A 24,582-nucleotide genomic window follows, 5' to 3' on the forward strand; every position below is an offset into this window, starting at 1 on the left:
TTGCTACGCGGGGAACACATGCCCTGCGCTTGAGAGGGGACCCGTAAATACGGCAGGAAGGAGGGAGGGAGAGCCGACGACACACAGGCACTCGCTGAGGGGTCCCCATCTGTGCGTCAGGGGGTCCTCCTGGGACTTTACAGCTTAGGGAGCTGAGGCCCAGGGGCTGGAGTCACTGGCCTGGGGCCCCCCAGTCGGAAGACAGTGGTGTCAGGGGCCGTGACTTGCCAGCCGGCCCACCTTGTTGTTCTGCATGTCCTTGTTGGCCCCATTCTTCAGGAGCACGACGGCGGCCTCCACGTTGTTCACCGCGGCGGCCCAGTGCAGGGCGGACTTGCCTGCGAGGGGAAGCAGAGGGCGGGTTAGGGAGCAGCAGGTGCCCGGGGGCACCCCCGCGCGCCGGGCGCAGCCTGGCTCACCCAGGTCGTCCACGGCGTTGACGTCGGCGTGGGAGTTGATGAGGTCCTCCAGCATGCCCTCGACGGCCAGGCGGGCGGCCAGGATCAGTGGAGTTGTGCCGTCGTGCATGCGGGCGTCCAGGTCCGTGGCTCGGTTCCGGATGAGGATCTAGGCGACAGGGAAGGTCTCAGGCTCGGCCAGTGTGAGCACGAGGCCCCCACCTGGGACAAATGCTTGGGATCCGATCTCTGACGTGGAAGCAGCCCCTCCTGGGGTCTAAGTGGCCCCAGCGAGACTGGACGGCCATGGAGTTGGGGCAGGGGGGGAACCACCGGCCGCCGCTAGAGGGGCTGGGGCCAGAGCACCCGTGAGAAGGACGGTCACTGTTTGCTGCTGGGTGAACGGAGCTGGGGACCAAGCCACGCGCGCGACGGGCCTAGCTCCTGTGAAACAAGCGCCCGTGGGAATTTATGTCTCTAAGCGCCAGAGAGGCTGCCAGAGCAAACTCGCCAGGACCTGCCTCCAGGGGCTCATTTAAATCGTCCTTGATCTCCTACTTCCACAGAAAGACAGCACGTCAAAAATTACTAAATTAAAACCCTGGTCTGCGCCCTGTTTACCTGCCCGTCTGTGCAGAGCACCACGGCCCAGGGCCTGGTTGGTCTGCGGCAGGGGGACCGGCCGGCGGCTTTCAGAGCACCCTGTGCCAGGGACACTCCCCAGAGGCCCAGGTACCCAAGTCCCTAATCCACCCCGGTCCTGAGCCCCCAGTTTGCAGGCAGCAAACAGCAGCCTCCAGCCCTTCTCCCCACCGCCAGAGGCGACGCCTCCAGCCAAAGCAGGGAGGGAGGGCCAAGGCGGGAGGGGCAGACGCAGGGGACGGAGCCTGTCTTGGGGGAAGGCGAGGAGGCCCTGCTTCCTGCGGGTCCCCACGGCCTCCTGCTAGACCGCAGCTAGCCGGGCCACCCCGCGAGGACGACACGGGGCTTTGATGCCCTCCCCGGCCTCAGGCCCCCTTCAGGGTGCAAAGGCTCGAGGTGGGGAAGCGGGGGAGACGCCAGCTGCCCCTGCTCTGGCCACGCTTGGAATGAGGGCTCCGGGGCCCGGCCACGAGGAGGGAAGGCGGGCGCAAGCTAGCAGAAGGGCGCGGGCACGGCTGCCCACCTGAAAGACACCCTGCGCGTCGGCAGCCACGGCCGCGTGCAGCGGGGTGCGTCCCATGTTGTCTTGGATGTTGGCGTCAGCGCCGGCCTCCAGCAGGCGCTTGGCCGCGTCGGAGCGCGAGTAGCGGGCAGCCAGGTGCAGGGCGGTCTCGCCGGTGCGGTCCGTCTGGCTGTGCAGGCTGGCGCCCTGGTAGATGAAGTCCGAGATGACGGCGGGTGCGTCCTCCTCCTCCTCGCTCTTGCCGGTCTCCAGGCCCCCTCCGCTGCAGGAGGCTATCATGAGGGGCGTGAAGCCGTCTGCAGGGGCGGGACAGGGGCGGGGCAGGGGCGGGACCTGGTCAGGAAGGCCGGCCCCCAGCAGCCGCTCGGGGACTGCGGACGCGCGGCCCACGGAGGCCACCCTGCCTGGGGCCAACGCAGCCCATGCACGCTCCCCGAGGGCAGAGGCAAGTCCAGCTCCAACGGGCTGGTGGGCGACAGAGACACCCGCCGCTCCGCCTCCGGACCTGCCCGAGACCTTCACCAACAGCCCACCCAGGAGAGAGACCACGTAAGAAACGGGTGGTTAGGAAACCAACACCTGGGGCGTCTCAAAAGAAGCGTTTCGGATCAAGAAATGAACTCGGAGGGCAGAGTGAGTCTTGAGACCGTCGCCCCGAGGGGGGAGCCGGCGAGGAGGCTGAGCGACTCCCCGGGGTCCCCACCACCTCCCAGGTCTCATCCCCCCAAGCGGAGCTTCCAGGTGCTGACCCCGAGGGCTCAGGGCAGGGGGGCAGGCGGGTCACGAGGTCAGGCAAGAGCGGGCTGCCCGCAGCGGCTAGGTGCCCTGGGGTGGAGCCCCAGAGGGTGGTGCGGGGGGCCGGCGGCACCTACCCGGCCCGCGGACGTTGACATCCATGCAGTCGGTGTCGGCCTCGCCCTGGGGCGGCGTGGGGGCCGTGGCGGACACGCGGAGGTCAGCGGCGTCCAGGTGCTGCTGGGTCCACTGGCGGTGGTCTGTCTGGTCATCCAGGTCGGGAAGGACCACGGGCTCCTCGAACTAAGGAACAGGGTTGAACGGAGGGCCACGTCCAAAGGGGCCGGGAGGGGGGAAGGGCGGGGGCGGGGGCCCTGGGGCACCAACTCACCCGGAACTTCTTGGCTTCCAGGCCCTCGTCGCCCCACTCGCTCTGGTTGTCGTCCACGAGGGCGCCGTCCGAGGCGTTCTTCAGGGGCCTGGGGGTGAGGGGGTGGGGAGGCGGGACTGAGTGGGGCTCCTGGGAGACCCCCGGGGCCACGCCTGGCATCCGAGGCGGGGCCCGTGGGTCCACAGGGGGCGGCCCCGCCTCCCGCCAAGTCCCCCAGATGCCGCGGCCACATCCACTAACTTGAGGCCCACGGAGTCCTCGCCGAGGGGCTCCCGCCGCTTCTTCTTGCTGGCCTCCGACACCTTGAAGCCCTCGGGGAACCAGAGCTGGCCATGCTGCCGCCGGCGCTTCCGCGACAGCAGCACCCCGCAGCCCACAAAGAAGAGCAGCACAAAGGCCACCACGGCCACGTACATGAAGTGCAGCGGCGCGGGCGGGGGCGGCTCCACCGTCTCACCTGCGGGCATCAGGCCGAGCTACCAGGCAGGCTGGCGGCCGGGGGCAGCGCACTGGCTCCGCGGCCGGGCGCCTCCTCGCCCACTCTCCTCCATCCCGCCCCCCAAAATAAGGTCATTTTCTACGCGATTAATCAGAATTGCAAACTATCGCTAAATTCTCTCCTGCACCAGCCAGCTATCTGGAGACGGCTTTTACTTTTTTCTCCTTTAAGGGAGAAGGATTAGCCAACTTCAAATCACTGCACTTGCATTGAGCTGTTAAGACAAAGGATTTAGGGGGATTTTCGAGATACAAACTTCAACACTTCACATGACACCGATCAATTCTTTTCTCTCTCTCTCCTTTTTTTTTTAAAAAAAAGCTGTAATGATTTTGAAATAATACCCAACAAAGAAAAATCAGGAGGAAGGGGTGGGGCGAGAAAAAGGCTCCCACTTTCTGGGAGGTGCTGGTTCCCCTGGGCCAGCCTCACTGACAGCTGTCACTGTGGGGAGGGAGAGCGTGCGGGGCGGAAAACACCAGCAGACACTCCCGAAACTCTGGATGGCGCGACACCCCCGTGGGTGGCAAATGGCACGAAGCACGTGAGCACCTTGGAGGGGAACTGGGAGACAGCCCCTCCCAGGCGGACCCCTCCCAGTACACGCAAAAGCTCCCGAGGGAGTGTGGCTGGGTGAGCAGGGCGGGCCACTCACTCTGCACGGCCTCGATCTTGTAGGGGATGTTGAGGCTGCCCAGCGAGGCGAGCGCGCCCAGGAAGGCGGCCACGTCCGTGGCGCTCTGGAAGCACTGTGAGGACGACTGGACGCACTGCCGGTTGTCGATCTCCAGGTAGACGATGGACCTGGGGGCGCACCGGGGTCGGGGGGCTCGGACCCCAGCCTCCTCCCTGCGCCCACCCAGCCCACTGCCTCCAGGGACCAGCTCTGGCCCCTGGGGCCTCACCCTGATGGGCGGGGGCAGAGGCACTCCCAGAACCCAAGGGGGCAGCCTGGGGCGGCGGGGAGCTGGGTCTGGACAGGAACAACCCTGGAGGTGGCCAGCGCCCCTGCCGGCCCACCACGTCAGCCCCAGCGGGGCATGCGTGGCTGCTCGTCACAGACACTCCTCAGAGAGCTCCCGCCCCACCCCTGGCCCCGGGGCTCCCTTGAGTGCCACGAGCGTCCCTGTTCCTCATCTCGGAAGGAAAGAGATGTCAAGAACCTGATCCCCCCCCCCGCCACCGAGAGCCGACCCCAGGCTCCAGGGCCTGGGCCATGGGGTGAAGAGCCCCTGAGGGAATGCTGTCTCCGCCCCTCACCCCCCACAGGCCCCGTAAGTCCTGGGCCTCTTTCGCCACGTGGTGGGAAGAGCGCTGACGCGCGGGGCGCGGGGGGGCGGGGCCCGCGGGAGCGCACTCACCCGCGGATGTCCATGGGGTCCAGCTCCCTGCGCCGGCGCCCGCCCCCGCTGCCCGGGAGCAGCGAGGCCCCGCCGTCCACAGAGCGTCTGATGGGGTGCTTGCGCAGCTCCTCCTCGCGGCCGTAGTAGGGAAAGATCATCTGCTGGCCGCCGGCGTCACGCTTGAAGACCACGTTCGTGTGCAGCAGGCGGCTGAGCTCGCGCAGGAAGTGCAGCGAGTGGTTGCGGAGCTGCTCGGGCGGCATCAGCACCACGAGCACCAGCGTGCCGGCCGCCAGCCGCTCGGGCACGTGCTCCGCGCAGTCCAGCCCGTCCCACTCGCACTCGGCACTGTTGCAGCCCTGGTCGCAGTGCCCGTCCCTGAAGTGGTCCTTGCAGTACTGGTCGTACAGGGGGCTGTGGGCACGAGGCACGCTCAGGGCTCCCTCCACGCCGGGCCCCCGGGGACCCTCGGCCGGCACCTGCCCGCCCGCCACCCTGCCCGCGAGCTCGGGGTCCTGCCCCCGCCCGCGGCCCTCGCCCTCCCCCTGGCCCGCGAGCGGACGGCTCCCTCGTGCCGCCCCGTGAGCCCCGGGGCCCCCGCGGCGCGGAGCGGCCGTCCCCGCGGGCCTTACTTGCACTGGCCTTCTGCGCGCTGGCAGTCGAAGCCGTCGAAGAGGCAGCCGGCCGAGTTGCACTGGCTGTCACAGCGGCCATTGCTGAAGTACTTCCAGCACTGCAGGGACTGAGTGCAGTTCTGCCAGGGGTCGTTGAAGTTGAGGGAGCAGTCACCGCCGTCCCAGCCGCAGGCGTGGTTGTTGCACTGAAGGCTGCAGACCTTGTTGCCGGCCTCCTCGCGGCAGCCGGGGAGCTCGCAGGCCTCCGCGATCTGCGGCGGGGGGATGTCGAGGCCCACGCCGCCGCCGAAGCTGTAGTCCAGGATGTGGCACAGGAGCCCGTTGAACTTGGCGGGGCACAGGCAGCGGTAGAAGGGGCTCTCGGACGTGGGCTCGCAGCTGCCCTGGTTGTAGCAGGGGTTGCCACCCATGCAGGGGCTGCCGACAGGGAACTGGCACTCGGGGCCGGTGAAGGGGCCTAGGCACAGGCAGGTGGGGCTGCGCGGGCCCGAGATGCAGGTGCCGCCGTTGAGGCACCGCAGGCTGCCGCAGCTGCGTGCGTCGTTCTCACACGTGGCACCCTCGAAGCCCTGCCGGGAGGGGGCCACACAGGGGGTGTCGGGGTGGGCCGGCTCCCCAGACACCCAGGGACCCACCCAGGCCTGACCTTGCCTCTGCATCCCCCATCCCCCTTTCCCCGGGCAGCCGGACCCTTTCAAGAAAGTCAACATAAAACGCTCGGGGGTTCCCAGGGGTTGGGCGTGAGGGAAGAGGGAGCGCAGGGGGGAGCGTGGGGCCGTTTTAGGGCAACGGCGAACCCACGTGACCCTGCAACAGTGGACATGTGGCACTACACGCGTGTCAGACCCAAACACCACAGGAGAGCAGACCTGACTTAACAGCGTATCGGTGTTGATCATTTAACGATGTGTTAATGCTGGTGGCAAGTGGTAACAACGTTCCCCGTGAGGGCAAGTTGCTAGCAACTGCGAAACTAGGTGTGTAGAGGGAGGCGGTACGTGGGGACCCTCCTTCGGCACGATTTTTCTATAGAAGTGCTCTAAACGTAAAGTTTGTTGACACAAAGCACACGGTCTCGAGGGGAACGAGGAGGTTGGAGTCCAGACACTCAAGCCACCCACTGTCCTCCGGCACGTGTGCGGGATGGGGGGAGGTGGGGTTCTCTGGCCACCTCAGTATCCCAGGTGCGCCAAGCGGGTGCGTCCTCCTGTCACCTTCAGACCAGGGAGCCCTCCTGGCCGCACAGGGCCCTTCCCACCGCCCGTCCGGCTGTGCCTACCGCTGGGCATTTGCAGATGAAGCCGCGGGCGGTGTTGGAGGCCACGGCACAGCTGCCCCCGTTCTTGCAGGGCCTGTCCTTGCAGCCGTTGATGACCGACTCACAGCGGCGCCCTGGGGACGACAGCAGGTGTGAGGGGCTGACCCCCACCCCGGCACCGCTCCCTGCCCCCGGCCGGCGGCACCCACCGGTGTGGCCGGCGCGGCACTCGCAGTGGAAGGCGTTGACGCGCTGCACGCAGTTCCGGGTGCCGCGGGCGTCGCAGGGGTTGGACAGGCACTCGTTGACATCACCCTCACAGCGCTCGCCCACGAAGCCGGGCGGGCAGGTGCAGCTGTAGCCGCCCACCTGGTCCACGCAGGTGCCGTTGTTAAAGCACCTGGGGCCCCGGGACACGGGATCGATGGGGGGGTTGCAGTCGTCCACGTTGATCTCGCAGTGCACGCCTGCAGGCCCGGGCACCGTCAAACCCCGTGCGGCAGGTCCTCCCACAGGTGCGCCCCTCGGCCAGCGGTCAGGACCTGGGAGCCTGGACGCCCAGGCAATGGACGCCGGCCGCCGGCCCGCACGCTCCCTCCCCGGGTGTGGCCCTGCCTACCCTGCGTGCCCCGGGGGCAGGAGCATTTGTAGGTGTTGGTGAGGTCGATGCAGGTGCCCCCATTCCGGCACGGCTGGGACAGACACTCGTTGACCTCCTCGGAGCAGTTCACCCCGTGGTAGCCAGCCACGCACTGCAGGGTGACAGCGAAGGGGCGGGCCCGTGGCTCAGTGCGCCCCCCACTCCCTGTGCAGGCTGACGGGGCCCATGAGCTGCCCTCTTGCCCAGCGAAGCTGGGGGTTCCCCCCACTTGGCGGACCCAGAGGGAGACCCCGGGAAGGGCCCCGGGAAGCTGCAGTTTACTGGCCAAGGTGGGTGTTAGACCCGGTTCCCTAGCATAGAGGTGGGGGCCTTGGGGCAAATCTGGGGGAGGGGAAACCCCGTCCCATTTCCTCTTCCAGGTGTCCCCCCCGCAGAGGACAACTCGTCCAGGCAGTCTTTCCTGATTACCGAGCCCTCCCTTAATAAGACTGAAAGTCGTACACGTCTACGGGCTTGGTCTTCCCTGCTGCACCGGCTCCCCACCCAGGGCCCAGCCCTCGCCGACACTCATACCAGACACGCGCACCCTCACCAGGGACGGGTCCCCACCTCGCAGGAGTAGCCACCAGGGTAGTCGGTGCAAGTGGCCCCGTTCTGGCAAGGGCTGGGCGAGCACTCGTCTACCTGGTCCTCGCAGTAGCTGCCCGTGTAGCCCGCTTGGCAGTGGCAGTGGTGCGTGTTGCCCACATTCATGCAGAGCCCTCCGTTCCGGCACAGGTGGGTAACATTGATGCCTGCAGGGGACAAGGTGGATGGAGCGTGAGGCCTGGGCTCCCCTCCGGACAGCAAACCTCCTCGCCTGAGGACAGACGCCCGGTGGTCGTGGGGAAGCCCGGGCCAGGTCGGGACGTGGCCGGTTACCTTGCTGCCATGCGGCCACCTCACAGGAGACGCTGGGCACGTCGCAGTAGAGGCCAGTCCAGCCACTGTGGCACTCGCAGCGGTACAAGGCGTTGGTCTGCCAGCACCTGCCGCCATTCTTGCAGGGCGAGGAGTCACACCAGCGCACGAGGTTCTGCGGACGGCAGTGGGCAGCCTCGCTCACAACGCCCCCACCCGCCAACTCCCAAGGGGCCCATGCCACCTGGCAGGGGAACACACATGCGCCAGAGAACCTCTCACCCGAGGTGGCTCATGACCCCGTCCTATAGAAATTGACCCCGAGGCCCATGGGCGCCCCCGCTCAGGAACCGCCAGGGGCTGGGGTGCCGGTCTCTCTCTCGTTCTGGGCCCTCGGTGAATCCGGACCATCAGCTGCCTTTCCTTTTTTTTTGGGGTGGGGGGAGGGGGCACGCCACGCACCTTACGGGATCTTAGTTCCCCGACCGGGGATTGAACTCGCGCCCTTGGCAGTGAAAGTGTGGAGTCCTAACCACTGGACAGCCAGGGAATTCCCAGCTGCTCTTCCTTGAAGGAAGATTTTTCTTAAAAAGTAAACAGCTCTTTTGCAACTGATGCTTTCTTGTTTGTTTGTTTGTTTTTGCGGTACGCGGGCCTCTCCCGTGGCGGAGCACAGGCTCCGGACGCGCAGGCTCAGCGGCCATGGCTCACGGGCCCAGCCACTCCGCGGCATGTGGGATCTTCCCGGAGCGGGGCACGAGCCCGTGTCCCCTGCATCGGCAGGCGGACTCTCAACCCCTGCGCCACCAGGGAAGCCTCCAACTGACGTTTTACGTGAAAATCTTCAATGAATGTAAATCTTCAATACCTTTACGTATTTCCTATGGAAACACTGGCTTTTAGCCGTCTTCCCCCAGATCAGTGCTCCGTAAACCTCTGCTACCTGAGTTCAAGTTCACCTCTGACTCCTTAGCTGGCAGCTAAGCCCAGGGCTGGGCCCCAGGCTGGCAGCCCAGATCTCCAGGAGCCACCCCCGCCCCCTGAGCCTGGCCCTCTCACCCATACCCCAGGGTGGCGAAGCCAGCTGGAGTTGAGGCGAGGGGCACTCAGTGGTGCGGCCGTGGCGCCGAGTGGTGGGCACCCCTGCGGCCCTGACTCACCTGGCAGTTGAGGCCAGTGTAGCCCTGCGGGCAGGTGCACTTGTAGGTGCCGTAGCTGTCGTGGCAGGTGCCGCCGTGCAGGCAGGGCCGCGAGTCGCACTCATTGACGTCGTGCTGACAGTAGCTGCCCGTGAAGCCTGGCGGACACAGGCAGGTAAAGGAGTTGATGCCGTCCACGCAGGTACCGCCGTTGAAGCAGGAGCTGGAGGTGGGTGGGCAGCAGGGGGGGGCGGTGGTGAGCGGGGGTGGGGGCAGCGGGACCCTGCCGAAGCAGGTACCTCCACGCTGGCGTCTCCCCCTCGAATCAGTGCGGCCGAAGGGGTCTGAGTGCCGGGACAGGCCAGGAACAGCCTCCCCAAGGTCAGCCAACAGGAGAGTCCCAGGAGGTCACCAACTCGGGACCAGGGACCTCAGAGTCTCACCACGTCACACTCCCTCCCTCTGCCTTCTTGTAACTCATGCCGAGGAGCTTCGTCACACACGTGGTATACAGCGGTTAAGGTAAAAAAGCAGGAAACAGAATCGCACAGACAACGCGGGAGACAGTTATGTCAGAAACCAGGAATGAGCTTCAACACTGAGCCTCCTGGCAGCCAAGGCAAATAAGGAAACTAGATGGGTTACAAGGTCCTTGGTCTGACAGAAGGAGGGACGCCAGTTCTTCAGCATAAACCACCAGGGTTCCGGCTTCTAAGTCACACGGGTCAATGGACAATGGCTCTTTTAGGAGGAAGAGCATCTGAGTCAACCCGCCTGGCACTGTGTGCCCACCAGGCAGATAGCTGCTCGGCGTGCAGGCTGCCAGACCCTGCGTGGCCCCGCGGCCCATCTGCCTCCCCACGTCAGCCTAAGGCCCGGGACCGCCCTGCACGGCACCCGCACCGGTGGCCGTGGCCCCCACGCACCTCTCCGTGCAGTCAGGAGTGTTGTTCTCACAGTGGATCCCGCTGAAGCCCGCAGGGCAGGTGCAGGTGTAGCTGTCCACGCAGTCGGTGCAGTTGGCGCCATTGCGGCAGGGGTTGCTGGCGCACTCGTTGATGTCCTCCTCGCAGAAGGCGCCCTGGAAGCCGGGCAGGCAGTCGCAGAAGGCTGTGTTGATGCCGTCTGTGCAGGAGCCCCCGTTGTGGCACGGGTCTGGGAGGGGAAGGGAGGGCAGGCCTGATGGGCGGGCACCACCCCCGCTGCCAGGGCAACGGAAGCTGCGGGGACCCCGGCACTGCCCCCACGGTGTCCGGCCAGGAGCCCCTGACCCGGCAGGCTGCATCACGGGCTTGGGGTCTACACCCCTCCCCGTGCTCCCGGTCCCCAGGCCACAAGGGAGGGAAGAACGCCCGGGCTTAACAGTGACACCAAGCGAGGCTGAAGTCAGTCTTCCCCGCTCGCCAGTGACGCCAGATGACATACTCGGCTTCTCCGGACGCCAAGGTCATGTGAACCAGGGGTCTGAGAGCCCCGCTCCTCGGGGGGCCACGACAAGAGTAAGAGCCACGCCGGGCCCGGGCAGGCAAGGCCCTGAGGGAGGAGCCCTGGAGTCTGGTGGGGAGATGCTAGGATGGGCTTGAAGCCTGGCAACCTGGCTCCAGAGCCTCCAGAACCACGTGGGAACACCTCGCTGGTCAACAGCGGCCACCCCCCCCAGCACTTCCTCCGGCCCCTGACCGGGTGCCCTCCTGGAGGGTCCAGCTGGCCGGCGCCAACCCTGCACCCGGGTGCTGCCCCGTCCACTCTCCCATCCGACCCCAACGAGCTCCCTGCCCTGAGCCCCCCTGGGGAAATAGGTCTGAGCATCTCGGAGGTGGACAGAGCTGGCCGGCCACTCACTGGGCCGGCAGTCATCGACGTCCGTCTCGCAGTTGCGGCCCGTGTAGCCGGCCTGGCAGTGGCAGCGGTAGCCGCCGTTGGTGTTCTGGCAGGAGGCTCCTGCGCGGCACGGGCTCTTCACGCACTCGTTGATGTCAATCTCGCAGGTCTGCCCTGGTGGAGGGGGAGAGGGAGCCGTTAGCTCAGCCCCCTCCCCACAGGACTCTCCCCTGCCCCCCAGGAGCGGGGCCTCCGCAGCCGTGGGGTGGTCCTCTGGGGGCATCCCGGGAAGGAGGGGCTCTCCGACTTGCTGTCCCCCAACGTGGGGCCGAGCCGGATGCAGACGTCCAAGGCTGGGAGGGCTCTGCAGCCCGCTGGCTCCTCTCCAAGGACGGGGAGCTCACTACCTCTTGCTCTACAGATGCCCAAGCTCCCCGGAACCCCCACCCTCCCTGTCCCAGCGCCTCCTGGGCTCGCTGGCTCACCCTGCCAGCCCACGGGGCAGGCGCAGGAGAAGCTCTCGTAGTCCTTGGACTCCTTGCACTCGCCGCCGTTTCTGCAGGGGCCGGGGGCACATGGCGCCAGCACCACCTCGCACGTGGCTCCTGAGGGGAAGAGGCACAGGCGGGGAGCCCCGGCCCGGAGGGTCAACGCCCCATGGCACCACCTGACAGAGACCACTGCGGCCACCGCCTGCGGGTGGCTCTACCACCAAAGCACGTTTGGTTGCCCCGCAGTGGGGCATACGGTGTGGCACTGGAACCCCCGTGAGCGCCCGGTCGAGTCAGGACCCGAACACGACCCAGATGATCCCCTGCCCCGCGACAGGCTGTGGGGCACGGCCTGGGCCTCAGCCCGCCGAAAGCGCCAGCAGCAAGGGCTGGGCTGGGACTGATGCCCCCCCAGCGTCACAGGGGCCCTGGACCCGCTCCCAGCCTCATGCCCCCTCCTCGCCTCCCGGTAGCAGAGGGCCCCGCACTGAGCCGGCGGCCTGGGAGCTAATCCAGGGGCTCTGTGTCAAGGGCAGCAAGTACCCAACGCAGGAGGCCACTGAACAAAGGCCGTGACAACAGGGGACGAGCCCTCGCTGCCGGGGACGGGCCAGCCTCAGCCCCGAGCACGGGCTACTTAGCAGGGGAGTGGTGGGTGAGGTGTCAGGACCCCTGGGACGGGGATGGGAGTCTGGCTGGACCCCCGTGCACACCGGGTGACTTTTCCTCCCTGAAAGCCCTATGCAGGGCTTCCTGTTTACAGCCCACGGAACTGAGTCCTGAGGCCGCGAGGAAGCGTTATCTTCCCCGTGGTCCATTATCTCCCCGGCCTGCGGGTGTGATTGTCCAGGGCCTTTCTTTCTATCGGTTTCCACGGCGACCCGGGCAGGCAGGAAATTCGCTAGAGTTTCCGACAATTGTGCAGAGGGAAGCAGGAAGCGGGCAGACGGGAAGCAGGTCAGCACAGGCCGGCTCCTCCCCGCCGGCCCGCCGGGCCCCGATGTCAATGTGTCCGAAAGGGACTCGGGTGCGCCCTGGGCGCGGAAGCCCCTGGGCGGCCACCAGGGGAGAGTTTCCTCACCGGTGCGAGAGAGAAAGTCCAGCTCCCCAGCTTTGGTGAAAGAAAACACTGCTCTGGCCATGGGCCGCCCGATGTCATGAGAACCACAGTCATGGGCCCCACCCCGCCCGCCGGGGCCCTCTCAGGACCGCCGGGGGCCACAACCGTCCCCAGTGGCAGCACCCTCTGCCCATTCCCCGTGGGGCTGGTGGCCCTAGTCGTAGTGGACTTTTATTTTTTAACACTTGGCAAATCTCTTCTAAGGAAAGGACCATATCTCGCGATCCCCTTGGCCAGGCCAGTGGCGGAGGCTAAGACGCCCGGGGACAAGTCTCCCGCCGCTGTCAGCGGGAACAGAAGGCTCCTTGTTTCCCCACACAAAGAAGGCCCGCCATCAGAGGAATCCCTCAGGCCCGGCCAGCGGATGCGGAGGGCGGCCTGGCCGCCAGGGGCCCAAGGCGGCATGGACATTGGGCCGTGGAGGCCAACAGCCCAGGCCCAGCTCCCAGCTCTGCCACCAAGGGGGCCACCTCACCAGATAAAATACTTGGGACCTACTTATACTAAAACTTCCTCCCAGGCACCCGGTATCCTGTGGGCTCATCTGGCAATGACACCTGCCGGGCGAGGCCCTAATGTGGCCAGGCCCAAGTACAGAGCAGAGCCTTCGAGATGCCCACCAAGCAATGCAGGCAAGGCCAGCCCCGGAAGCCACTGCGCACCCCTCGGGCACCACTCCCGCGGGTGGCCCAGGCCCCGCCCCCGCCCCCAGGCCCCGCCCTCACCTGCGTAGGGCAGGAGGCAGTTGCACTTGTACCCAGCCACGTCGTCGATACACGTGCCCTGGTTCAGACACGGGTTGGACGCACACTCGTTGATGTTGGTCTGGCAGTTGGGGCCTGGAGAGGGAGGGACAGCAGTCAGTGTGGCCGTCACCCTGGGTGCTGCGGCCAGGTCCCACCTGGTGTGGAGGAAGGGCCCTGCGCTGAGCCTGGGGCCTGGACTCAACCCCAGCAGGTCTGCACGCCCGCCCCCACCCCCCACCCAGGGAGGGAGCCGCCACGGGTCGCGGTGGCTGGACCTGTGTCCTGGCTCCGCGCTGCCGCCCTGGGGGGCCCGCTCTGCACCAGGAGCCCCGCCCCACTCACCACTGAAGCCTTCCCGGCACGCACACACGTAGCCGCTGGTCATGTCCCTGCAGGTGCCGCCGTTGACACAGGGGTTCGACTCACACTCGTTGTTGTTGATGTCACAGTTCGCCCCACTCCACCCGGGGTCACAGTCACACTTGTACCTGCAGAGGTGACCACACAGCAGCTCAGGTGTGGCCCAAGAGGGGAGGGCCTAGGCTGGGGGCACTCCCCGCTCTGCCACCTTCCTATGATCTGACTGGACGGAGGCGCTGGTCCGCTCTGACCCTCGGAGTCTTTTAAACACCTTTAAATAGCCCACCTTGCCCAAGAAGGTGGTGAGGGTTTGTTAAACTAGATTGGGGACAGTGCCCAGTTCGGGGCAGTGGTCAGAAAGCCCTCCACCATTCCCTCGCTGTGTGGCCCTGGACGGTGTGCTTACCCTCTCTGTGCCAAACGGGGGCATGGGGTCCCTGCCCATGTCAATGGCCCCATCTAGACAGAGCAGTGTCAGGCACATAATGGGTGTCAGAAACTAAAAGTAAGCTTCTCTACACTCTAATATTGACGCCACATACGTAGGGGGTTTCCCACGCCACGCAATCCTCCAGCTCTGGGGACACCAGCTGAGTATCCCACAGTTCACGTCTGGCACTAACTACCTGGGGTCAGCGCAGACCCCACAGACAGGGCTCGGTCCCACAAGACTGGCCCCAAGTCCGACACTGACCTGAAGCGCCAGGTTGTCACCTGTACTTCTGAGCGAACAGCTACGAATCAGACGCCTTCCTTGTGGCCAGAATGGCTCACACTCAGGAAAACAGTTTACTTACAAGATTAGTAGTCTACTATAAAAGGTGAAACTCAGGAACGGCCCGATGGAAGAGATGCACAGGGCCAGGTACAGGGAAGGGCTCAGAGCTGCGCCCGCCACCCCTGCACCTGTTCACCGACACGGAAGCTCTCTGAACTCCTGTACTTTGCATTTTTATGGAGGGTTCCTCACACAGGCGTGACCCATTTAGATCACTGGCTGTTGGTGATTACACCCTGCAGCCCCTCTCCCCTCCTTGGAGGTCCGGGTGGGGCTCAAAGATCCAACCCCCTCATCACACGGTTCCCCGGCACCCAGCCTCGTCCTCAGGTGTGCTTGAAAGGGGCTTTGACAAATAACAGAAGACACTCCTTCCACTCATATAGATCTGAGTGACCTCAGGAACCAGGACAAAGCCCAGAGCAATCATCTCGTCACGCCGCGATGGCACAGAAACCCTGCCTGCGGCCACGGCACACGTGTTTCCCGAGCGCACGCTGTGGCCCGTGAGCACACGGAGCCCAGGGCAGCGCCGGGCACAGGCCAGGAGCCGAGCGAGTGCCCGACGGCACATTTCCGGGCACCGACGGCGGATCCGGCACCCACCCACTCAGCCCGGGGCTTCGCGACTGCCCCTCCCTGGCCCGCCAGCCGCCAGCCCCCGAGCAGGCCGCCTCCCTGGGGCAGGGCTCCCGAGGATGCAGAGTGTGGGGTGGCCCCGTACCCGTTGAGGCTGTCCCGGCAGGCCCCATGGATGCAGGGGTTGCTGCTGCACTCGTTGACCTCGGACAGGCAGGTGGGGTCGTGGTAGCCCTCGGGGCAGCGGCAGGTGAAGCCGTTGACGCCGTCCTCGCAGGTGCCGCCGTTGTGACAGGGGTTGTCCGCGCACTCATCGATGTTGATGTGGCACACGCTCCCTGCGGGCGGGGGGACGGGGCGGCGGCTCAGACACTCACGCCCACCCCCCCGGAGGGAGAGTGTGCAGGGTCTCGGTGAGTGGGTCCCAGCCCTCGGGGCCTCAGTCTCCCCCTCCGTGAAACCCCCTCCCCAGGTCCTTCCGAGGCACAAACTCCCACCCACACGAACTCCCCTCCCCGGGCCCAGGGGCCGAGCTGGCCGGTGAGGGCTGAGGCTCAGGACACCCTGGACACCCTCAGGGCAGAGGGCCGGGGAGGGCAGTACGTGTGCCGGGAGCCTGGCTCTGCCCTGGGTCTGCTGGGCCGGCTTTGACCAGGAACGGGAGCCTCAGGGATGCCCGTCCGCTGCCGGCCGGAGCCCCGATCCTTCCGTGGTCTCTGCCACCGTTGCCAAAGCTGGTGGTCTGACAGCTGGGCCCTGGGCGGTGGGCGGCCTACACCATCCTGCCCCCACGGTCCCCAGACCTGGCCCATCCCGGAGACCCTGAGGTGTGAGCACAGCCTGGGCCCCCGAGGCGAGGCCGTGACGAGGGCCGGGGGGACAGAGCCCTGCGGGTCCCCGAGCGGCTCACCTGTGTAGCCCGGCTCACATACACACTCGTAGCCGTCAATCTTGTCCAGACATGTGCCCGAGTCACAAGGGTTGCTGGCACAGTCGTCCAGGTTGATCTCACAGTTGGGGCCTGGCGGTGGGAGACAAGAGGCGCTCAGTCCCTGGCCCCGCCCCCAGCCCCCCAGTCACAGCCCCGGCCAGGCACCTGTGGTCCCCTTGAGACAGAAGCAGAGGTAGGCATTGTCGCGGTCCTGGCAGGTGCCCCCGTGGCGGCAGGGCTGGCTGTGGCATTCGTTGATGTTGGTCTCGCAGTGGTGGCCCGTGTAGCCCGGCCAGCACAGGCAGGCGAAGGTGGCAACGCCGTCCTTGCAGGACCCGTAGTGACAGGGGTCGGGGTCGCACTCGTCAATGTCCACCTCACAGTGGGGCCCTGTGTAGCCTGCAGGGCGGGGGCTGAGAAGCTAAGTGGGGCTGCTCCCCGGGCACGCGGCCGTCCCATCCCAGGACGCCACCAGCCAACCCAGGGTCAGTTGCGCTCCCGCCGGGGGAGACTGGGGTTGTCTGGGGACGTCCCCCACTGCCCGGGTCAAAGCCTCACCTTGCTCTTGGCCCCAGAATGAGGGGTCACCTTCCCAGCCTCAGCTCCCGGCTGTTCCCCTTCCCTGGACCCTACACGCCTGCTTTTCCTCCCCCCGCTCAGCCTGGCAGTCGGGCGGCCCCGCACCTTCTGTGCACACACAGGTGTAGGTGTTGGGCCCGTCCAGGCACTTGGCGCCATTCCTGCAGGGCGTGCTTGCACACTCGTCCACGTCGTACTGGCACAAGTGCCCGGTGAAGCCTGCAGCCGGGGAGAGGGACGGTGGTCAGACACGATGGGCGCAGCGGCCCCACAGCCAGCCAAGGGCAGGGAGTGCCTGGGAGGGCCCCTTGAGAGTGCTTTGGCCGGGGCTGGGCCAACCCCCCATTCTCTTCTCGGCCCCTTTCAGTTCCTGCCTTTCGGGTCACACGCCTCCGGCTCCCTCATACAGGGGCCTCTGCCCCAGACCGACTCCGGTTGCTATGGCTACAGCCTCGTCGGGCTGAGAATCAGGTTCCCGGCTCGGTGTCTGGAACAGCTGATTTGCATCTCGGGAGATCCAAGGCTCTGACCCACAACACCTCCCCGGGCCCGGCGTCCCCCAGCCCCCAGCCCTCCCTTGGGACAGACTCGGGCCCCCAAAGTCTCCTTAGGCCCTCCTGGGCATCATGTCCACTGCAGGCTGGCGGAGACGGGCGGCCAGGGCAGGCTAGACCGCCTCCTGCCGAGGTCCCTCAGGGGTCGGCGAGTACACCCGCCAGCAGGAAGGAGGGCCTCTGGGTCCCGGGCTCCTCAGCAAGGTCGGGGGCCAGGACCCCCTGCCCAACCCAGCCTTGCCCATCGGGGGAAGCCTGAAAACACCCCACCCGCTCCCGAGGTGGAAGTCAGCCGTCTCCCACCCAGCCGCTGGGGGACCCGACCCGGCAGCCCTCAGGGACAGCGGGGGGCTCCCGCGCGGGGGGCGCGGTTGGGGCCGGCCTCACCTGTGGGGCACTCGCACACGAACTCGTTGATCTTGTCTAGGCAGCGGCCGTTCTGGAGGCAGGGGCTGCTGGCACACTCGTCCGTGTTCACCTCGCAATGCACGCCCTCGTAGCCTGGGGGAGGGGGGCGGTCAAGGGGTGCAGGGGACCGGGACCCACCTGGGCGGCCCTCACCACAGCCGAGGGCTCGGGACGCCCCCCCCCCCAACACCTGCTCCCCGGGGCTGACCCAGCTGCCCAGCTCTGGTCTCTCCGCCGTGCCCCACGGGCCTGGCTCGGTCTCGCCAGATACCCGCTGGCGCCGCGGTCTGGGTGAGCACGGAGGCCGGGGGGCAGAGCAGATGCGGCCGGGGTGCTCGCTGGGGTCCGTCGGCCCGGACGCGGCTTCCCCACCCCCGCCCGTCGGGCGGCGCCCCGCGCACCGGGCATGCAGATGCACTGGAACTCCCCGATCTGGTCCAGGCAGGTGGCGTCGTTCTGACACGGGTTCGACACACACTCGTTGACGTCGATCTCGCAGCGCGGGCCGGTGTAGCCCTGCAGACACTGGCACTCGAAGGAGCCCAGCGTGTTGATGCACTTGCCCGCGTGCTCACAGGGGTTGGCGCCTGGGGGTGGGCGGGCATGGCGCAGTGAGGGGCTGCTCCGGGAGCCCTGGCCTCCAGAACGCTCTGGGGTGTGCCCGCCTCCTCCATCAGACTATTTCCACCAGGTTTCCCAGCGCCCTGGCTGCCCCCTCGGCTGCCCGTACCCAGCGAGCACTCGTCCACGTCCTGGCTGCAGGCCGGCCCCGTGTAGCCCGAGGGGCAGGTGCAGATGGCCTTGCCGTTGACGGGGTTGGTGTCGCAGTTGGAGCCCTCATTGCAGGGGTTGCTGATGCAGGCGTCATTGAGGTGGCACAGCAGACCTGGATACGGGGCGGCGGTGGTCAGCCGAGGCGCTGCCCCCTGGCCTGGGGACGCGGGCTGCCCACAGCCGGGGTCCACCCCCGCCTGGCTACCCACGGAGGGCCCCCCCCCCGCACTGTGCCACTGCTAGTGACCCTGTGGAGCGTCCCATGATGCCCGAGTCACTCCGGGAGGTTCGCTGCCAGCAGCCCTGATGGCAGGCAACGCCCCAGCCCCGCCAGCCCCTTCACCCTGACTCTTTTGGTGACTCTTTTGGGGTCACCCCGCAAAGCTGCAGTCCGTGTGTCTGCGCAAGGCCACGTACACGAGCCCTGACCCGAGGGGGCCCACCGCTGGGCGAGGGCAGCGAGAACCCGCCTCGTCGGTGCTCACCCGTGCGGCCGTGGGGACACTCGCAGTAGAAGGAGGCCACGCGGTCGTGGCAGGTGGCACCGTGGAAGCAGGAGGCACTGGCGCAGTCATCAATGTTCTCGCTGCAGTCCTCGCCTGTCCAGCCGTTGACGCACACGCAGTTGTAGCCGCCGTGGGCATTGTGGCAGGTCCCGCCGTTCTGGCAGGCGTTAGGCATGAGCTGGCACTCGTCCACATCCTCGGTGCAGTGCTGACCTGCGGGGGCCGGGACCGTCGGGCCAGGCGGCGCCTCCAGACCCTCCCCCTCGGGGCGCAGGGCCCCCTCCACCAGGAAGCCTTCCCTCATGACTCCTCCGCCTGCCGCCAGCCTGAATCACTCCTTCCCCTGCACCCCTGGCGCCAGAGGGGGCTCTCATCTGGCTGCTGTGCGGGCACAGGTGCACTGGGGTCCACGCTCGTCTGTGGGCGGGGCCGGCGTCCTACCGGCCAGCGCCCCCGTGTCCTGCCCAGCAGCTGGGCTCAAACTGGGGACCTGCTTCTGGCTCAGGGCTGCCCGGGGCCAGGCTGCAAATGGCTGATGCCACATCTGTGCTGGCTGCTGGGGCGGAGGCCTGAGAGCCCAGCGGCGGGGCAGCCCCTGGTCACTCCGGAATCCCTCCCGGCCTGGACCAGGTTCTCGGCCCCCCTCTGGCCCGCCACATGCGTGTGCCCCAGCAGTGGTGGTGCCCACCCAGGCCTCCCCGTGCACGCACCTGTCCACTCCGGGGGGCAGCGGCAGTTGTAAGTGTTCACGCCGTCCACGCAGGCGCCTCCGTTCTTGCAGTTGTTTCCTGGACAGTCGTCAATGTTTGCCTCGCAGTTCTGGCCGGTGAAGCCTGTGTGGCAGGGGGGGCCAGGGGCCCGGTCAAGCCTCCCCACGGGGCTGGGCAGCACGCGTCCCGGCCCTCACCTTCCCTGCCATGCTCAACCTGGCCTCTGGCACCTTCCTGGCTGCACCCACAACGCCCTACTCTGGACAGAGAGCTGTCCCTCCATGGCCTCACAACCCTCGGGGGTCCACGCCCCACCCTTCCCTCTCCTGTGGCCAGGACAGGCGACACACTCCTCTCGAAGGAATCATTTTGTAAAGAGCCGGCTGAACAGACAGGGACTCAGGATTACAAGCTTCTAGAGGTTCTGCTGTAAGAGACGTTCTGTGTAGTGGCTCCAGTAACTGGGCAGTGTCTGCTGGCCCGCCCCATGCTGGGGGTTCTCTGCAACATCCCCGTGTGTGGCCACAGATACCCCGCCTTGCAGGGGCTGCACTGGGCCCGGGGGCCCCCCAAGCAGGGAACCGGAGCGGGGAGACAGTGGGACCCAGGTGGGCAGTCCTGGGGGGGACTGCAGGTGTGGCTCTTGGCTTCCCAGGAACAGAGGCGCGGGCAGGGCCCACATCCTCCCCCAGCCTGTGGCCAGCCAGTTAGCTATTAATCCATTCAACTCCCGCTGGTTCAATAATCAACCGAGAAAGGGGCGTCTGGCAATAGCCCAACCTGCAGCCAGTTACTGATTAATGCTCCTCCCGGGGTGCCTTGGACTCCCTCCTGCCCCTCCCTCCGAGGCCCCCGCACGGGAGCCTGGAGCCCTCACTCCGGACCCCCTTGTATGCGGTGGGCCGGAAGCGCTGCTTCTCCCTGGCCTTGGAGGGTGAGTTCTAAAGCGGGCTGGGTCTCACCTCACCCCCCCAGGTGGGGCCACACCTGCCCCAGGTGTGCAGCACCCTCTGGCTGGCCCCCACTCCGCCCACCTCCACGGCCCCGCTTGACCCACGTGGCCAGACACAAGGTCCCAGGCCTGGGGTTCCACAACCACCAAGAAGGCATCTGAACCCAGAACCGGGAGGCACGCCCGGCCCAGCCCCCTGTGGACAGCTGACCAGCCCAGCCGGGCGGCCAGCAGCGCCGCGGCAGGCAGGCGGCGAGGGGAGCGCCACTGACACGCAGGAAGTGCGTGCGCCCGGCGTCTGCACGCAGAGGCGGCCGCTGCAGTGACAAGGCCCGGGGCTCACGGACGGTGGGCGGGCAGAGCACTTCCTCTTTGCAGGGGCCGAGCTGGGCTGCGGCAGCATGGGGGCTGGGGCGACCCTCGGCTCACCCCTGGGTCAGCCAGACCCTGGGCTCCCCTCCAGCACCCAAACCTCATCCCGCCCCCCTCCTGAAACACCCTTCCCTTCCTCGTTCCTGCCCAACCGCCTAACCGCCAGTGCGCAGGCGACAGACGAGAGGTCTTCAAACCTCTGTCGTTACCAGTATTTTTAGATCACCGGCAGCAAAACTGACTCAGATGAAAACTACAGTGGCAAGTGTGGGACACACAACAGGGACAGTGGAGCTGCTGGGGGGTGGGGGGCTGTGCCCGCCACTGTCGCCCCACCGGTGGGAGACCAGCGGGGCCAGGAGGAAGGGCCACCACTGGGGCAAGTGACGCGTAAGCCCCAGCCTCACTGTCCCCACCTCGGGGACACGGGGGAAGCCCGGGGGCCGCACGAGTGAGGGTGCTCCCTGCTGCCGTGGAGAGTTCTGTAACGTGCACGTGGTCCCAGGGAGCTCAAGATTCGGGGGTTCCTGAGTGGCCTGGAGAAGGCTGGCGGCAGGGGAGGAGCATCGGGGGTCATGGGCCCAGCCGCCTGGTCACAGCGGACCCGTCCCCGGGCAGAAGTGGGTGGGCAGGTGCCTAATGGGTGGCCCCCATTCCAGCCCCGCCCCTACACCACACCCAAGGCTGCCTTCCAATCGCCCGTGCCCAGTGGACGTCCACCCCCAGGCCCAGCCGGCCCTGCTCCAGCCCTGTGCTCCCTCCGCCCTGGGCACCCCCCGCCCTCCCACCAGGCAGGGGGAGCACGGCCACCCCCAGCAGGGGGCAGCGAGAGGTACCTGGCAGGCAGGCGCATTCGTGGGCGGTGTCCCCCGTGGGGCGGCAGGTGCCCCCGTTCTGGCAGGGGGAGGGGCTGCAGGGCACGTAGGGCAGCTCGCAGTGGGGGCCGGTATGGGTGGCGCGGCAGGCGCAGCGGTAGGAGCCGACCTCATTGTGGCAGGTGCCACCGTGGTGGCAGAGCCCGGGGTTCTGGCTGCACTCGTTGACGTCCTGCCTGCAGGTGGGGCCGTGGAAGCCGGGTGGGCAGCCGCAGATGTACGAGGCCTCGAAGGGCAGGCACTGGCCCCCGTTGGCACAGGGGTTGGAGGCGCAGGGGTCCGCCTGCTGGCATGTCTTCCCTGGCGGGGAAGGGGCGAAGGGGGTCAGCCGGCCTCCCTGCTCCCCGCGCCAGGCCGTCCCAAGAGCCGGGGGCGGCCTCCAGGCACCACGGAGGTGCCCGCCGGGGATGGGCCCCACGGCGTCGGCTCCTGACACCTCAGGACCCCCGACAGCTTAGGGGCTGAGTGACTGTCGCAGGATGCACGGCGGCAGGCGCCCCTCCAGAGCCCGTGTTCTTAAACTCTGGTGCCCGCAGTGACGCCACGGCTCCTGAAGGGGGGCCTGCACTCCTGGCAGGAGGGAGGTGGGAGTGTCCCCTTTGCTCACAGAGGCGGGCAGGGGTGGGGCCCTCCAGGGCTGGAGAGGGGCGTGGGGACCCTCCGGGGGGGGGGCTCTGCGCCACTTCTGGATCACGGACCCCAACGGCCGAGCAGAGCCCTCCCCAGCCACACAGACGGGCCGGCAACTGCTGTGCGGGCAGCTGGGGGAGGGCCGGGGCCTGCCCACCCCTCTCGAGCGCCACAGCCGCGTCTCCCGCCAGCGTCCTCACCTGACCAGCCCGGGGGGCAAAGGCACTTGTACTCGGTGAGAGTCAGCAAGTCGCAGGTGCCGCCGTTGAGGCAGGGGCTGGCGAGGCAGGCATGGTCGCGGGGCGTCAGGCACAGCGGCCCCGAGAGGCCCAGGCGGCAGCGGCAGGTGTAGTCCACGAGGCCGTCGCGCTCCACCGTGTGGCACGTCCCGCCGTTCTTGCAGGGGGCGCTGAGGCAGGGGTTGGGCGCCTGGCATCGCTGGCCCGCAAAGGCTCCACTGCAGCTGTGGCAGACACACCGGGGCGGTGAGTGCCCGCTCCCCAGCCAGCCGCCCGCCACCAGCCCCGGCGTCAGTGGGGCCCCACCCCGGGCAGCGGGCACAGCCGGGGGAGGCCCCGCGAGGACAGAGGGGAAGTTCTGGGACCAGAGGGGGCGGGGGTTGCCCAATATCACTAGTGTGCCAAACGCCACTGAACTGTACGCTTTTCGGTGGCTAATTTTACATTAAGTGAATTTCACCTTCATGAAGAAAAGTGATTATGTTAATTGGAGAAACTAGAGACCGGAGTGTTCGGTGGGCGCCGGCGTAGGTGTCAGAACTCACGGAGGCACCTGTCTGCACCCCGGCAAGCCACCGAGAAGGGGACCACACGGGCAGACACGGCCGTCCTCTGCCGAGGGCAGCGGCGCTCTGTAAAATCTTTAGTTTCGGGGGGGCTGCCTGCTTTCTCTCCTCTTTAGCTTTTCGGCAATGAACGTGCGTTATTTGGTTAATAAAAGAGTTCTCAGCTTTTTTTCTTTCAACGTCAATAGGATAGCAAACGTGGAAACGACTGCCAACACGACGTGGCCTGGCTTCCCGTTTTCTTCGCGACGTGGAGTTCTTTGTCAGGGGTCTGATGCGTTGGGGGCCGTGCTGGTCGGCACCCATCCCCACCCACACATAGCACCCAGACACGGCTTTTCCATTGCGCGGTCAAGGCTTCACGACAGATGTCCACGCAACGCCAGCCAGGAGCAGAGGCACCCGCTGCCCGGCTGGAGAAGCCGGGGTCCAGGAGGACCACCGCTCTGGCAGGCTGGCACGCTCCCCGGGTACTCACTGCCCAGGCTGTGACTGGGGCAGGGGAGGCAGGTTGCCGCCCTCCTGGTGCCAGGCCTGGTGCCACGCGTTCCCTGCAGGGAAGGGCTCAGCGCCTGTCATCCCCACCCCAGGGCCCCCCTTGGCCACCTGTCGCCTCGGCTTCTGGGGGCTGGGCCATAAACTGCCCCCATGAGGTCACCTCGCGGCCTTGCACTCGAGGGAAAACCTCAGGAAAGGCTCTGGGACCAGCCAGGCATCACTCTTCCCAGCGGCAACGCCCCCAGCCTGCAGCAGCCTGAGAAGGCGGCCCCAACGCTGGGCCCACAGCTCTGGGCACCTGTGGGCGGAGCCTCCTCCCGCCTGGCGGGGCAGCAGGGGGCGCTGCCAGGAGCCTGGGCTCCCCTGGATGAAGAGAGGGCCCTCCTGAGCCCGGACCGTCCCACTTTCCAGAGCCCACCAGAACCCCTGCCCCCGACAAACACCAGCCCCCGCCTCCCTCCCCACCTGCCTGCCCCGGGGGGCTAAAAGCAAAGTTGCACGGGGAAGAAGGGGAGGGGCGGCCCCTGGAGAGGCCCTTCCCCAGGGTTGGCGGTGGCAGTTTCGGGCGGCCGGGGTCTGTGCGTTTCTCAGCAGCTGGGCTGCTCCCCTGTCCCCGTGGCCTGGGAGGCATCTGTCTCCCTGCAGCCTTTTATCTGTGGCTGTGGCTTGGGTAGGGCAGGCGGGGAGGACGCGAAATGGCCACTCCGGCCCACCATCTGTTGCCAGAAGCCGAAAGTCCCAAACCAACTGGCTTAAAGAAAACCAGCTGCCCTCTGGGAGGGGTCCGGGGGAGGTAACTCAGGCCTGAGCCAGCCCGCTCAGGGAGCGGGGGGTGGCTGGCTCCTCGCGAGGGGCATAGACCCCAGCACGCGGCCCCCGTGCCGCTGGCGCCCTGGCACCTTGGCTCCTGCAAGGCCACACCCCAGAGCCTGGGGAAGGCGGTGTGACCCCCACTGTGCGTGGATCCAGTTACAGGCCGCCTGGTCCCGGCCCGAGTGGCACTGGGAACCCAGAGCCCTGGGGGGTGGG

The 24,582-nt window shown here is 67.0% G+C and overlaps 1 protein-coding gene across 1 annotated transcript in view; it reads right to left on the reverse strand.

Moving 5' to 3' along the window:
* Positions 1 to 24,582, reverse strand: part of NOTCH1 (notch receptor 1) — a 45,021-nt gene that overhangs the window by 2,468 nt on the left and 17,971 nt on the right. The window contains exons 3-33 of the mRNA XM_065879540.1: positions 22,451 to 22,713; positions 21,582 to 21,920; positions 19,422 to 19,544; positions 18,691 to 18,924; positions 18,162 to 18,317; positions 17,833 to 18,018; positions 17,411 to 17,524; positions 16,575 to 16,688; positions 16,056 to 16,289; positions 15,870 to 15,980; positions 15,105 to 15,297; positions 13,585 to 13,730; positions 13,222 to 13,335; positions 11,371 to 11,490; positions 10,907 to 11,059; positions 9,991 to 10,219; positions 9,086 to 9,287; positions 7,947 to 8,100; positions 7,635 to 7,819; positions 7,044 to 7,176; positions 6,634 to 6,891; positions 6,446 to 6,558; positions 5,164 to 5,735; positions 4,550 to 4,945; positions 3,844 to 3,992; positions 2,930 to 3,146; positions 2,690 to 2,777; positions 2,436 to 2,601; positions 1,564 to 1,859; positions 420 to 567; positions 241 to 338 (exon numbers count right to left, since the gene is read on the reverse strand). Coding sequence (XP_065735612.1) covers positions 241 to 338; positions 420 to 567; positions 1,564 to 1,859; positions 2,436 to 2,601; positions 2,690 to 2,777; positions 2,930 to 3,146; positions 3,844 to 3,992; positions 4,550 to 4,945; positions 5,164 to 5,735; positions 6,446 to 6,558; positions 6,634 to 6,891; positions 7,044 to 7,176; positions 7,635 to 7,819; positions 7,947 to 8,100; positions 9,086 to 9,287; positions 9,991 to 10,219; positions 10,907 to 11,059; positions 11,371 to 11,490; positions 13,222 to 13,335; positions 13,585 to 13,730; positions 15,105 to 15,297; positions 15,870 to 15,980; positions 16,056 to 16,289; positions 16,575 to 16,688; positions 17,411 to 17,524; positions 17,833 to 18,018; positions 18,162 to 18,317; positions 18,691 to 18,924; positions 19,422 to 19,544; positions 21,582 to 21,920; positions 22,451 to 22,713 — 6,004 coding nt within the window. The remainder of the gene's footprint in view (positions 1 to 240; positions 339 to 419; positions 568 to 1,563; positions 1,860 to 2,435; positions 2,602 to 2,689; positions 2,778 to 2,929; positions 3,147 to 3,843; positions 3,993 to 4,549; positions 4,946 to 5,163; positions 5,736 to 6,445; positions 6,559 to 6,633; positions 6,892 to 7,043; positions 7,177 to 7,634; positions 7,820 to 7,946; positions 8,101 to 9,085; positions 9,288 to 9,990; positions 10,220 to 10,906; positions 11,060 to 11,370; positions 11,491 to 13,221; positions 13,336 to 13,584; positions 13,731 to 15,104; positions 15,298 to 15,869; positions 15,981 to 16,055; positions 16,290 to 16,574; positions 16,689 to 17,410; positions 17,525 to 17,832; positions 18,019 to 18,161; positions 18,318 to 18,690; positions 18,925 to 19,421; positions 19,545 to 21,581; positions 21,921 to 22,450; positions 22,714 to 24,582) is intronic.

Source organism: Phocoena phocoena, chromosome 6 (genome assembly GCF_963924675.1).
Source record: "Phocoena phocoena chromosome 6, mPhoPho1.1, whole genome shotgun sequence".
NCBI classification, from domain to species: domain Eukaryota; kingdom Metazoa; phylum Chordata; class Mammalia; order Artiodactyla; family Phocoenidae; genus Phocoena; species Phocoena phocoena.